The sequence below is a fragment of the Ctenocephalides felis genome, unplaced genomic scaffold (genome assembly GCF_003426905.1).
Source record: "Ctenocephalides felis isolate EL2017-DRISC unplaced genomic scaffold, ASM342690v1 CF-g0.4_SCAFFOLD_03571, whole genome shotgun sequence".
Taxonomy (NCBI): Eukaryota; Metazoa; Arthropoda; class Insecta; order Siphonaptera; family Pulicidae; genus Ctenocephalides; species Ctenocephalides felis.
In genome coordinates this window covers 61,974,239-61,987,718 of record NW_020539725.1, presented here as the reverse complement: position 1 = coordinate 61,987,718, position 13,480 = coordinate 61,974,239, and the positions used below count along the sequence as shown (strand labels likewise).

The following is a 13,480-nucleotide window of genomic DNA, read 5'->3' as shown; positions in this document are numbered from 1 at the left end:
TTTCTCTAAAGGAATTCAAATTTAAATTCAATATTTTATATTAAAGTTTTTGCCACTCTAATATTGAGTTTGCTCGTCAGTAGAGTCCTTTTTACTATAAAATTCTTGTTGCTCGTCAGTAGAGTCATTTCTCTTATAAAATCTTACATTCAACCATTGTTCCTCAGTAAAGTTCTTTCTCTAACAAAATCTAACTAAATTTTATTTTATTATTCTAAATAATTTTATTATCATTCTAATGTTAAAGTTTGGTCGTCAGTAGAGTCCTTTTCCTTACAAAATCCTTCATTCGACTATCGCTCTTCAGTAAAGTTCTTTCTCTAACAAAATCTACTTTAATTTTATTACTTAGAGTGAAATACTTTTTGAATCATTCAAATCGGTTGAGTAGTGCTCCTGAAGACGTCGATGAAAAATTGTTTCCACACGTACATACATACACACACATAATTTTTTTCTAAGTTACAGTTTGCTCGTCAGTAGAGTCCTTTTTTTACAAATACTTATTTTCAATTATTTTCTGAGGTTTGCCAACATGTTCAGAAACCTTTGAAACGTAAAAATGTGAAGACATTTTCATTTTCGATTTTTGAACTATTACAATAACTTAAATTGCTTTGAAGCAAAATGCCACTTACAACTAGCTAGTCACATTTGAAAGATCAGTATAAAATAAAGTTAAGAATGATAAAATTTTAGATCCTCCCCCCACGAAGTAATGCTTAACCAGAGGCAAAAGAAAAGCCGAGGTTTTAGTCAGTATTGAGTCCGACATACCCAGACAAAAGACCCAGTCTGGAATGCATAAATGTATTTTTTTCGCTGTACAAAAAAACTTAATCAGTTACGTCAAACCTTCAATTAAATCTGAAATATTTAAACCCCAACCCTGTCTAAATATATTTCTACCATCCATCCATCTAAAAAATCCACACACACGCGATGGCATCTGGCAACACACAGTCCTCCACCGGGTTCTCCACCGTTCTCGTTTATTTTCTACTTTAGAAGTTGTTTCTATCGTCGTACTACTACTACTACTACTCTCTTCTCTCGAATAGAAGATAGTCGACGAATCTCATTAGAAAGCCTTCGATTTTACCCCGCCATCCCCTATCATCCCATCGATATCCTCTTTGTAAGAAAATGGTTATAAGATACGTGAAAGAGTTTCGAATTTGCTACGATGTCGAATATGATGCAGTTTGTGTGTTTTTTTAGGACGGTTTAAGGGTTTAAGGTTGTAAATTGTTTAGGGTTGGAGTAGGAAATATAACATACCCTAAATGATAATTTGGTAATAGGGGTATAAAAAATAATAAAAAAAAGTAAGAGAAAGAACTCTACTGACGATCAAAAGTTGAACGTAAAATTTTGTAAAGAAAAGGACTCTACTGACGAGCAAAAGACGAATGTAAGATTTTATAAAAGAAATGACTCGACTGACGAACAATAGTTGAACAAAAATTTTTATAAGAGAAAGGACTCTACTGACGAGCAAACTACAATTCCTTGGAAAATATACTTACAAACAAGGACTCTACTGACCAGCATTTAAATATTTATACAGAAAAGGGACTCTACTGACGAGCAAACTAATTTAAAAAAAAAAATACAGTAAAGAAACTCTACTGATGAGCAAACTCAAATTTCTTAGGAAATACTTACACAAAAAACGGACCCTACTGATGAGCAAACTCAAATTTCTTGGAAAATATTTTAACAAAAAAGGACTTGACTGACGAGCTAACTAGAATTGCTTGGAAAATGTTTTTGCAGAAAAAGGACTCTACTAATGAGCAAAATATTTTTTTTGAGAAAATATTTAAACAGAAAAAGGGACTCTACTGACGAGCAATAAAATATTTATACACAAAAGGGACTCTACTGACGAGCAAACTAGATTTTTTTTAGGAAATATTTAAACAAAAAAGGGACTCTACTGACGAGCAATAAAATATTTATACACAAAAGGGACTCTACTGACGAGCAAACTAGAATTTCTTAGAAAATATTTAAACAAAAAAAGGGACTCCACTGACGAGCAATAAAATATTTATACTCAAAAGAGACTCTACTGACAAGCAAACTAGAATTTTTTAGAAAATATTTAAACAAAAAAAGACTTTACTGACGAGCAATAAAATATTTATACACAAAAGGGATTCTACGGACGAGCAACCTAGAATTTTTTTAAAAAATATTTCAACAAAAAAAGGGACTCTACTGACGGGCAATAAAATATTTATACACAAAAGGGACTCTACTGACGAGCAAACTAAATTTTTTTAAGAAAATATTTAAACAGAAAAAGGGACTCTACTGACGAGCAATAAAATATTTATACACAAAAAGGACTCTATTGACAAGCAAACTAGATTTTTTTTTAGAAAATATTTAAACAAGAAAAGGGACTCTACTGACGAGCAATAAAATATTTATACTCAAAACAGACTCTACTGACAAGCAAACTAGAATTTCTTAGAAAATGTTTAAACAAAAAAGGGACTCTACTGACGGGCAATAAAATATTTATGTAGAAAAGGGATTCTACTGACAAGCAAACTAGAATTTCTTAGAAAATATTTAAACAAAAAAGGGACTCTACTGACGAGCAATAAAATATTTATACACAAAAGGGACTCTACTGACAAGCAAACTAGAATTTTTTTTTACAAAATATTCAAACAAAAAAAGGGGCTCTACTGACGAGCAATAAAATATTTATACACAAAAGCGAGTCTACTGACGAGCAAACTAGATTTTTTTAGAAAATATTTAAACATAAAAAGGACTTTACTGACAAGCAAACTAGAATTTCTTAGAAAATATGTATATAGAAAAGGGACTCTACTGACATAATGCTAAAGTAAATTATATTATATCCTTCCTGTCCCCAACCCTTACTCGTCAATGATCGTTTTCCATGTCCTTGTCCTCAAAACTAACCCTAAACACAATAGGGCCCGAAAATAAGGACTATGTCCGTGTCTTCGTAACGATTGCTTTTACACAAAGTCATTCCATTCACCATTCCTCCCTTTCTTAGTTTTGTGTTCGAACGAAGGTAAAGGATAATAAACTTTGCATATCAAAATTGAACTTTGTGACCGGGCGATGAAGGATAAATTCCTATAGGAAAGGGATGATCATCCCTTATACACGTGGTGACTTGCATTTGTACCAGAGTGGTGATTAGACTGTGCTTAGTCTGGGTCATTTTGTGAATTTTTTGAATAATCCAAAATTACCAAAATATTTTATGGAAAATAAAAAAAGATGTAATAATTTTTTAATCTCAAAAGCAATTGTTTTGTCAAAGTAATTTTGATATTAATATTGAAAATTATAATTTTTTATTTATTTTTTAGATCATTTTTTAATTTGCTCGTCAGTAGAGTCTTATTTTTGATATTGCTAATAAATTTGCTAATCAGTATAGTCCTTTTTTATTTTGCTGATTTTTTTAATAATTTGCTCGTCAGTAGATTCCCTTTTTATTTTCTTCTAGATTATTCAATGATTTGCTCGTCAGTAGAGTCCCTTTTTTCAATTTCTAGATTATTTAATAATTTGCCCGTCAGTGAAGTCTCTTTTTTATATTCAAGATTATGTAATAATTTACTCGTCAGTAGAGTCCCTTTTTTATATTCTAGGTTAAATAATTTGCTCGTCAGTAGAGTCCCTTTTTTTATTTTTTTCTAGATTATGCAATGATTTTCTCGTCAGTAGAGTCCCTTTTTTCAATTTCTAGATTATTTAATGATTTGCTCGTCAGTAAAGGCCATTTCTTTACAAAATTTTACGTTCAACTATTGCCTGTCAGTAGTCATTTCTCTTACAAAATATTACATTCGACTTTTGCTCGTCAGTAGAGTTATTTCTCTAACAAAATCCAAATTGAAGTTTATTATTTTATATTAAACTTTTTGTCACTCAAATGTTGAAGTTTGCTCGTCAGTAGAGTCCTTAATAATGCAAAAATTTTACGTTCGACTATTGCTCGTCAGTAGAGTCCTTTTTCTTACAAAATTTTATTTTTAATTATTGCTCGTCAGTAGAGTTCTTTCTCTAACAAAATTGAATTTTTTGTCACTTTACTGTTGAACTTTGCTCGTCAGTAGAGTCCTTTTCTATACAAAACTTTACTTTCAACTACTGCTCGTCAGTAGAGTCTTTTTCTTTACAAAATTTTACGTTCAACTATTGCTCGTCAGTAGAGTTCTTTCTCTAATCGAATCTAATTTAATTTCATTAGATTATACCGCATTTTTTGTCAGTCAAATGTTTATGTTTGCTCTTCAGTAGAGACCTTTTCTGTTACAAAATTTTACACTTGACTATTGCTCGTCAGTAGAGTCCTTTTCTTTATAAAGTCATTAGAGTTCTTGTTTTAACAAAATCCAAATTGAATTTTATAATTTTATATTAAATTTTTTGTCACTCAAATGTTGAAGTTTGCTCGTCAGTAGAGTCCTTACTAATACAGAAATTTTTGTTCAACATTTGCTCGTCAGTAGAGACCTTTTTCTTACAAAATTTTATTTTTAATTATTGCTCGTCAGTAGAGTTCTTTTTTTTTTCACATATAAGAATAAAAATATTTTTATGATAGCGTAAGGAAAGCTTTCGAATAAATAAAAATAATACATTTCTAAAAAAAAAATCATTAAATTATAAAAAATATATATATATTAGAGACATGTTGATACATACTTGTTAATATCAATTTTAGTTTTAAAAATAATTAAGCTAAACTCGCGTATTGTCTGTTTCGAACAATTTTAATTAATTAATTTTAAACATTCTAATTGTTTTATTTGTTTAATAAATTATGATTTCTAAAAAATGAGAACGTCTATCAAATTGCTACTTAGACGTGTTCTTTATTGTTTACTCACAAAATTATCTTAAATTGAAAATACTCTCATAAATGCGACGAAATTATGCTAAATTGTTTTTAAAGTCTGATATAATAATTCTAAGTTTTTTATTCTTTAATTTGTGGCTTCTAGGGTTTTAAACTATTTTTTTAAGTTTGAGTAGTGGAAGTTACTTCTTCAAGAAGAAGTCACACTGATTGAAATTAATGTATACAATGGTATAAAAATCTAAATTAATATATACAAAACCTTTCTGGGAACCATTGCAGACTGATGAGATATCAAATGCTATTGAACCGATATGATTTCAAGAATCAAAACGCTTTCATCTATCTTTTATATTTGGCTAAATTTGTCATTTTCCATTTATACAGTGAAAACCGACTTATTTCACTAAAAACCGGTTTTCGAATTTCATAATTTTCGCCAAAAAACCGGTTTTTAAAACCGGTTTTTGAAAATCGTCAAACCCAAGTATATAACTTCACAGCATAAAAAAATTTCTCAACTTTGACTCACATTTTCGTTTTTATAATTAATAATAGTATTTATATATTAAATATTTTGCTATTTTATTATAAACAAATTACTTAGATTTTATTAAAAAACTACTGGTGACTTACATTTTACTCGAAAGTCCAACTCGTTGGAAATCGTCTCGCCTTCGCTGTTTATTGCAGAACAGGCGTACTTTCCCGCACTTTGCCTCGTTACATGTTGCAAAACCAGACTTTGGTTTGATCTGAAGACTCGGCCTGATGTGTTGTGGGATAAAACAGCACCCTGGGGGATAAATAATCATTTTTTTGATTTTAATTGATCCAAGGGTTTTTTTTGAGGATTTTTTTAATTTTACTTACATCGTGCATCCACAAAAGTCTCCTCCAAGGCGGATTGGAGCTGACGTGGCACTCGAAGTAGACATCGTCACCTTCTTTAATGTCGTCGGCACTTAGGGTACTTCCTAGACGTAGGGTCACGATTGGGGGATCTGAAAAAAAAATTATTGGGTGTTATGGTTATGTTTTGAATTTTGAATTTTAAAAAAATGATTAATTTCGTTTATTAGAATTTTGAGAAATTTTTTCTGTTACTTTTGTATGACAACTAAAACTTGTTTTTGGGTTCAGCTCTCTATTTTTTTTATTTACCTCGACTTTTTTAGTCTCTTATGTCTTAGTACTCTTGTTTTGGATCCTAGTACATTTATGTTGGTTTTGTTTTATTTTACATTTTGGCATACCTCAGACAAAATGGATGGATGTGTGTGTGTATGTATGTATGTATGTATGCATGAATACAATTTTTCTTACACATTTTCGGGCGCACGGGTCAACCGATTTGAATGGTTTAAAATTTTTAAGTTTCAAACGGTTAAACGCCTATAACTCGAAAACTTTTCAATATAGGGTCATAATGTATATGAACGAAATATGCTTATTTAAAATATCTATCTGCTGATGCAAAATTTTACGATAGCTCTAACCGTTTGCGAGATATTCGCTAAAAACTATCTATTAGCATTTTTCTAAGGTCATAAGGAACCAACGTTGTGAATATGATCAAAATCGGAAACAAAAAATTTTCTACGAAAATCGCAAAATAATACTTGACCATGGTATGATTTCATTTTTTTAATTTATTTCGATTCCTATTGATATGGAGATGTGCTGATTAGTTTTTGGCAAAAGCAAGTCCAGCCGTTACGGAGATATGGAGTAAAGAGTGCAGAAAATACAAATCGAGTTTTTGAGAGAACGGAGCATCTGATTTGAATGATCTAAAAAACTTTCTGCTTGTATTGACAGAACAATTGCTTTTGAGGATGAAAAATTATTACATCTTTTTTTATTTTCCATAAAATATTTTTGTAATTTTGGATTAAAAATTTAAAAAATTGCCCAGGCTAAGCACAGTCTAAGCGCCATTCTGATACAAATGTTTACCGAAGTGCGTTTAGACTGTTATGCACTGAAGCACATTTTCAATTTTGTGAAAACTATTGAAAAATGTGAAAATGCCGCCAAGCTAAGCACAGTATAAGTGAAAATGTCGCACAGAATTATTTGCAAATGCGTTTAGACTGTGACTATAAGAGAGCACTTTTTCACTTTTGTGCAAATTAGGCAACTTTTTTTTTTGAAATTGAATTCGAAATGAAATGACGATTGTTAATATTCCGGAGATAAGTTGATTTATGATTTACATTTGATTTGCTCAGAAATGACATAGCAAAGATAGCAAAAATAATGAAAGTTACAGTATTTGTAATAATATATTTGAAAACGTTTAAAATTTCTCGAATATTTCATTACGATACGGGAAGTTCCGGCAATTTGCCTTAAAGCACAATGCCATACACCACTAGTTACTTTTTCTTGACCTTACTTACATATAAAAAGTCTAAGAGCACTATTTACATACTATTTCGACCTAACAGCAAATTCATACTCTTCGAAAAAATTGTAAAATTTTCCTTATCTTCAAGCAACTACTATCCACTAATGATGCATCATATTTTACCGAATCAAACGAACGACCTACATAAAATACAGGAAGAATAAGGAGCCCATAAAAATCCTCAATCATCCTCTGAGGAATAAACCCAAATTATGTGTTCTTAAAGAACACTCCACCGCTCCACCGCTCCACCGCAGCCAGCCAAGGCCGGCCCAATTATTGTTATAGATATGTGCCACAAAAGGAGACCGGTGGAGCAGTCGATATAACGAATTGCAAGGGGAAATCTTTATCTCTACCTAGGACATAATATATATATATGTATATATATATATATATATATATATATATATATATCTGTGTATGTGTGTGTTGGGGGGTAGATGTTTCCGATTTTATGGGGCATCTCTTTGTGTATCGCCATTGTTAAAAAGGTACTACGAATGCTTGTTGAGGATGATTTACCGCCAGATATATATCAAATGCAGAAACAAATTTATTACATCAATATATATATATATATATATATATATATATACAGGATGTCCCAGAATTCAACGTCAACATTTGGTGAAATTGTGACCATTTTTCGGTTATTAACTTCCCGTAGGGTAGTTATAGTAATGGGCAAAGGAAAATGATAATTTTTGCATTTTTCGACGTTTTGAAGGTTTCTGAACATTTTTAAGGGGCATACCTCAGAAACTAAATGGATGTGTGTGTGTATGTATGTATGGATACAATTTTTCTTCCACGTTTTCGGGCGGCACGGATCAACCGATTTGAATGGTTTAAAAAACCTTCGATTCCTATTAATAGGGAGATGTGCTGATTAGTTTTTGGCACAGGTAGACCCAGCGGTTTCGGAGATACAGAGCTAAATGTTAAAAAAATAGCAGTTTTTGAGACAACTATAAGCGTCCGGTTTGAATGATTCAAAGAACTTTCTGCTTGTTTCAACAAAATAATTGCTTTTCGAAAAAAAATTTGTTCCTAATTTTTTTTTCAAAAAATATTTTTGTAATTTTGGATTAAAAATTTAAAAAATGGCCCAGGCTAAGCACATTCTGAGCGCACAGTCTGGTACAAATGTTTTCCCAAGCGCGTTTAGACCGTTTATGTGTTGGAATAATTTTCCAATTTCGTGAAAACTATTGAAAAATATGAAAATGCCGCCAAGCTAAGCACAGTATAAGTGAAAATGTCGCACAGAATTATTTGCAAATGCGTTTAGACTGTGACTATACGGGAGCACTTTTTCTCAATTGTGTGTAAATTAGGCAACTATTTTTTTTTTAAATTGAATTCGAAATGAAATGAGTATTGTTAATGTTCTGGAGATAAATTGATTTATGATTTATGATTTACATTTATGATATATGATTTGCTCAGATATAACAAACAAGATAGCAAAAATAATGAAAGTTACAGCATTTGTAATATCACGTTTGAAATTTCTCAAATATTTCATTACGGTACGGGAAGTTCCAATTTGCCTTAAGGCACGATTCCATACACCACAAGTTGCATTTGCTTTTTATTAACTTTTTGCAGGGTAAGTTATATATAGTAATCGTCTAAAAGTGTTTCAGAAATTTCTGGACATTTTGACATACCTGGAGAAAATTGATTGTGTATGTGTGTATGTATGTGTGTATATGTGTGTGTATGTATATATGCAGTGTTATTATACTTACAGACTACATCTAAAGTCCATACAGTCTCCTTAAACATTCCTGTAACATTTGGATTTTCAGCACGACACGTAATTTCTTTTCCGTCATCCTCAGTGCTCGGTACGAAGCTCAAGGAACTTACTGTTCGGTTTTCGTGAGATTCATCCTAAAAATTAATAAATTAAATGCATTTTTTTTCTTAATTTTATTTTCAATAGCAATCAGAATACATGGCAATTCTATGAGCTATTTGGCTTATGTCATTCACTCGCATACACACACACTTTCAAACCCACATATGAGTTTATCTGATAAATATTACGTTTATATATAATATGACAATGCATTTTTTTAGCTGGAGAGAAAGTTTTGGCCTTTGGCCCTTCAGTGGATTTAACTCTATTACCTTCGTTCTTCGCAATTGTCTTTTTCCCTTGTACCAGGTTATTATAGCCGGAGGTCTAGAGCCCACGGATTCGCAAATGACCTCGTACCTTCTGTCGGCCACCAATGATTCCGATGGTTGGATTATTGTTGCTGTTAGGGGTCTTACTGAAAATTTGAAAAATTATGATGAAAAATTTGGAAATACGTTGCGGAATTTGAAAATATTCTGCGGAATTTGGAAATGTGTTACGAAATTTGGGAATGCAGAGCGAAATTTGGAAATGTGTTGCGGAATTTGGAAATGCCTTGCAGAATTTAGGATTTTATAATACACTGGGGCCTCGCTTTACGGCCTAGATACGTTCCGCAAAACTTGGCCGTAAAGCGAAAAGCCGTATAACGAATCAATTATTCTAATACGTATTCATACAAATTCAATGGGATCGGTTCCAAATTTAATAAATATATAATATGGTTTATCATTCAAAATGCATTTTATATTTTTATTTTGTTTAAATTATAAACATATCTAACAAGAACATAAATTTTACATAAAATAAAAAACTTCAAAAACATTACATAATTTTCAAATAAAAATGAAACAACTAAAACCTACAGATCACTGTCACCATCATTTTGCGCTGGTGGGTTGAAAAATTTGTCTTGTTTGTTTTGCCTTCTTGTCTATTTTTTCCTTTAGTGATTTATAACAGTTAATGGCTGATTTAATTCCTCGGTACACATAAGCGCTACGTTCGATGTCAGGATCGTTTTCAAGGAAGATGTTTACACCTTGTTCAAAATATGAAAAAGCGCTCGACATGATTTTTGATGTTAGCTGTTTGGATACAACAGGTTCTGTATCTTCATCAATTGCCGGCTCTGCTTGCAACTGAATGAGTTCCTCATATGAAAGGGGTTCCCTATCAGTTGCAAGTAGATCCAGCACATCAGATTCGTTTAAATCTTCAAAACCGAGATTGCGCAATATATCGACATAGAGAAAAAAAGCCGTTATAGCGAAACATTTTAGGCCGTATATCGAAAACGTACCTTAATTAAAGAGGGCCGTTATAGCGAAAGGCCGTATAAAGAGCGGCCGTATAGCGAGGCCTGGGTGTATTTATTGCGGAATTTTAAAATATGTATTGCGGAATTTGAAAATGCCCTGCGAAATTTGAAAATTTGTTGCGGAGTTTGAAATATTTATTGCGGCATTTGGAATTTTTATTGCAAAATTTGAAGTTTCATTGCGGAATTTAAGATGTTTGTTGCGGAATTTTAGATGTTTGTTGCGGAATTTTAGATGTTTGTTGCGGAATTTTAAAATATTTATTGCGGAATTTGAAGTTTGATTGCAAAATTTGAAGTTTCATTGCGGAATTTAAAGTTTGATTGCGAAATTTAAAGTTTGATTGCGGAATTGAAAGTTTGATTGCGGAATTGAAAGTTTGATTGCGGAATTGAAAGTTTGATTGCGGAATTGAAAGTTTGATTGCGGAATTTAAAGTTTGATTGCGGAATTTAAAGTTTGATTGCGGAATTTAGAACATTTATGGGTAATTTGGAATATTTATGGGGTAATTTGGAATATATATTGCGGAATTTGAAGTTCCATTGCGGAATTTTAGATTTTTATTGCGGAATTTGAGATCTCTATTATGTGGAATTTGAGATCTTTATCATGCGGAATTTGAAATATTTATTATGCGGAATTTGAAATATTTATTATGCGGAATCTAAAATATTTATTTAGCGAAATTTTAGATCTTTATTGCGGAATTTTAGATCTTCATTGCGGAATTTTAGATCTTCATTGCGGAATTTCAGATTTTTATTGTTTAATTTTAGATCTTCATTGCGGAATTTTAGATCTTCATTGCGGAATTTCAGATTTTTATTGTGGAATTTTAGATCTTTATTGCGGAATTTTAGATCTTCATAGCGGAATTTCAGATTTTTATTGTGGAATTTTAGATCTTTATTGCGGAATTTTAGATCATTATTGCGGAATTTTAGATCATTATTGCGGAATTTTAGACACTTTTTGCGGATTTCAAAATAATTTTTGCGGAATTTTAGATTTTCATTGCGGAATTTTAGATTTTCATTGCGGAATTTTAGATCTTTATTATGCGGAATTTTAGATATTCATTTATTGCGGAAGTTGAGACATTTTAGATTTATATTGCGGAATTTGAGATATTCATTTAATGCAGAATTTTAGATATTTATTACGTGCTTTGAAATATTTATTGCGGAATTTGGATTTTAAGTTATTTATAATGTATTTTAAAATAATTATTGCGGATTTGGAATATTTAATTTGGCGTATTTGGAATCTTAATTGCAGAATTTGAATATTAATTGCAGAATTTGAGGTATTTATTACGATAATTAAGATTTTCATTCTTATGTTTTAATAGTAATACTATTTATTATGATGCACAATTTACAAATATTATGCGGAATATACTAATTATCTTGCGGAATTTGCAAATTTATAAAGGTAATCAATGAAACTTATAATATTATCAAATTCACAAATGTAAGAAGTAACTAACAAATTTATAGCGGATTTTGCAAATTTATTGCGGAATTTGACCAAAAAATTTTATCACCAACTCACAATGCATATCCAAAACAAAAGATGTCTCTCTGGGTTCAATCAGCTGCGTATTTATAGCCTGACACGTAACAAGGGCCCCTAAATCGGCCCTGGCCAGTGTGGGCCACATCAGGCGATTCTCTATGACGTCACCACTCGTCTGCTCGGCCTGGCCATCGACTAAAAGACCATTTACTAACCAACTTACTGTTGGTGGAGGACGCCCTGGAAAAAAAGAAATAATCATTTTATTTAATTCGTATTGAAGTAAAACTTTTTAGGACATATAAATTATAGTAAATGAAATTTACGAAAAATATTTTTGAAGTAAAACTTCTTTAGGCGCGACTAGGGTGTAAATCCGTACAAATAACATAAGAGTCGAGTGCCAATGATTCGTCATTCGCTCTGGATGATATCATGTCAATACGGGTCGATTGTGATTAGTCGTTGTGTATGTGAATAGAGATCTGTCGTTGTATGCGTACCGATATTAACATTTTAAAATTACATCGTAGTACAAATCTTGATTTAATGAAAAATGCTCGTCAGTATAGTTCCTTTTCATGATTTTGAGAACCAATTTGTTTGTCAGTAGAGTCCCTTTTAATCTTCTAAATTGTTTTTTAATTTGCCCGCCAGTAGAGTTTTTGTTATGAGTTTAAAAATTAACTAGATCGTCAGTAGAGTCCTTTTTTATCCCCAAATTTAACTTAGATACTAAAAAGGACTGTACCGATAAGCAAAAATATTAATGAAAAATGTTTTGTGAAAGGGACTCTACTGAAGTACTGACAAGCAAATTTTAATTTCAATCTAGAAAAGAAGAAAGGGACTCTACTGACGAGCAAAATATGAATGAGAAATGTCTCTAAAAAGAACTCTACTGACAAGCAAACTCAATTTTAATAAAATGTTTGTAATGGGACTCTACTGACAAGCAAATTATTAATTTCAATTCAGAGGAAAAGAAAAGGACTCTACTGACGAGCAAAATATGAATAAGAAATGTCTCTAAAAAGAACTCTACTGACGAGCAAACTCAATTTTAATAAAATATTTGTAATGGGACTCTACTGACAAGCAAATTATTAATTAATTTCAATTTAGAAGAAAAAAATGGACTCTACTGACGAGCAAAATATGAATAAGCAATGTCTCTAAAAAAGAACTCTACTGACGAGCAAACTCAATTCTAATATAAAATATTTAAAAATGGATTTTACTGGCGACCAAATTTGAAATTCGTAAATATAAAAAAAGACTCTACTGTCGAGCAAACTAAAAATTGACAAAAAAGACAAATGGGACTCTACTGACAACTGATCAAATAACTTCATGGAAATGTACAAAATTGATTTAAAAAACCAAAAAGGGACTCTACTAACGAGCAAAATTATTAATATTAAATTACATGAAAAAGAAACTTTGCTGTCGAGCAAAACTATTAATATTTAATGACATTA

The 13,480-nt window shown here is 31.2% G+C and overlaps 1 protein-coding gene across 1 annotated transcript in view; it reads right to left on the bottom strand.

The window, feature by feature from the left end:
- Positions 1 to 13,480, bottom strand: part of LOC113386440 (hemicentin-1-like) — a 146,342-nt gene that overhangs the window by 21,277 nt on the left and 111,585 nt on the right. The window contains exons 10-14 of the mRNA XM_026624221.1: positions 12,036 to 12,239; positions 9,426 to 9,571; positions 9,041 to 9,185; positions 5,744 to 5,874; positions 5,507 to 5,666 (exon numbers count right to left, since the gene is read on the bottom strand). Of these exons, the coding sequence (XP_026480006.1) occupies positions 5,507 to 5,666; positions 5,744 to 5,874; positions 9,041 to 9,185; positions 9,426 to 9,571; positions 12,036 to 12,239 (786 nt within the window). The remainder of the gene's footprint in view (positions 1 to 5,506; positions 5,667 to 5,743; positions 5,875 to 9,040; positions 9,186 to 9,425; positions 9,572 to 12,035; positions 12,240 to 13,480) is intronic.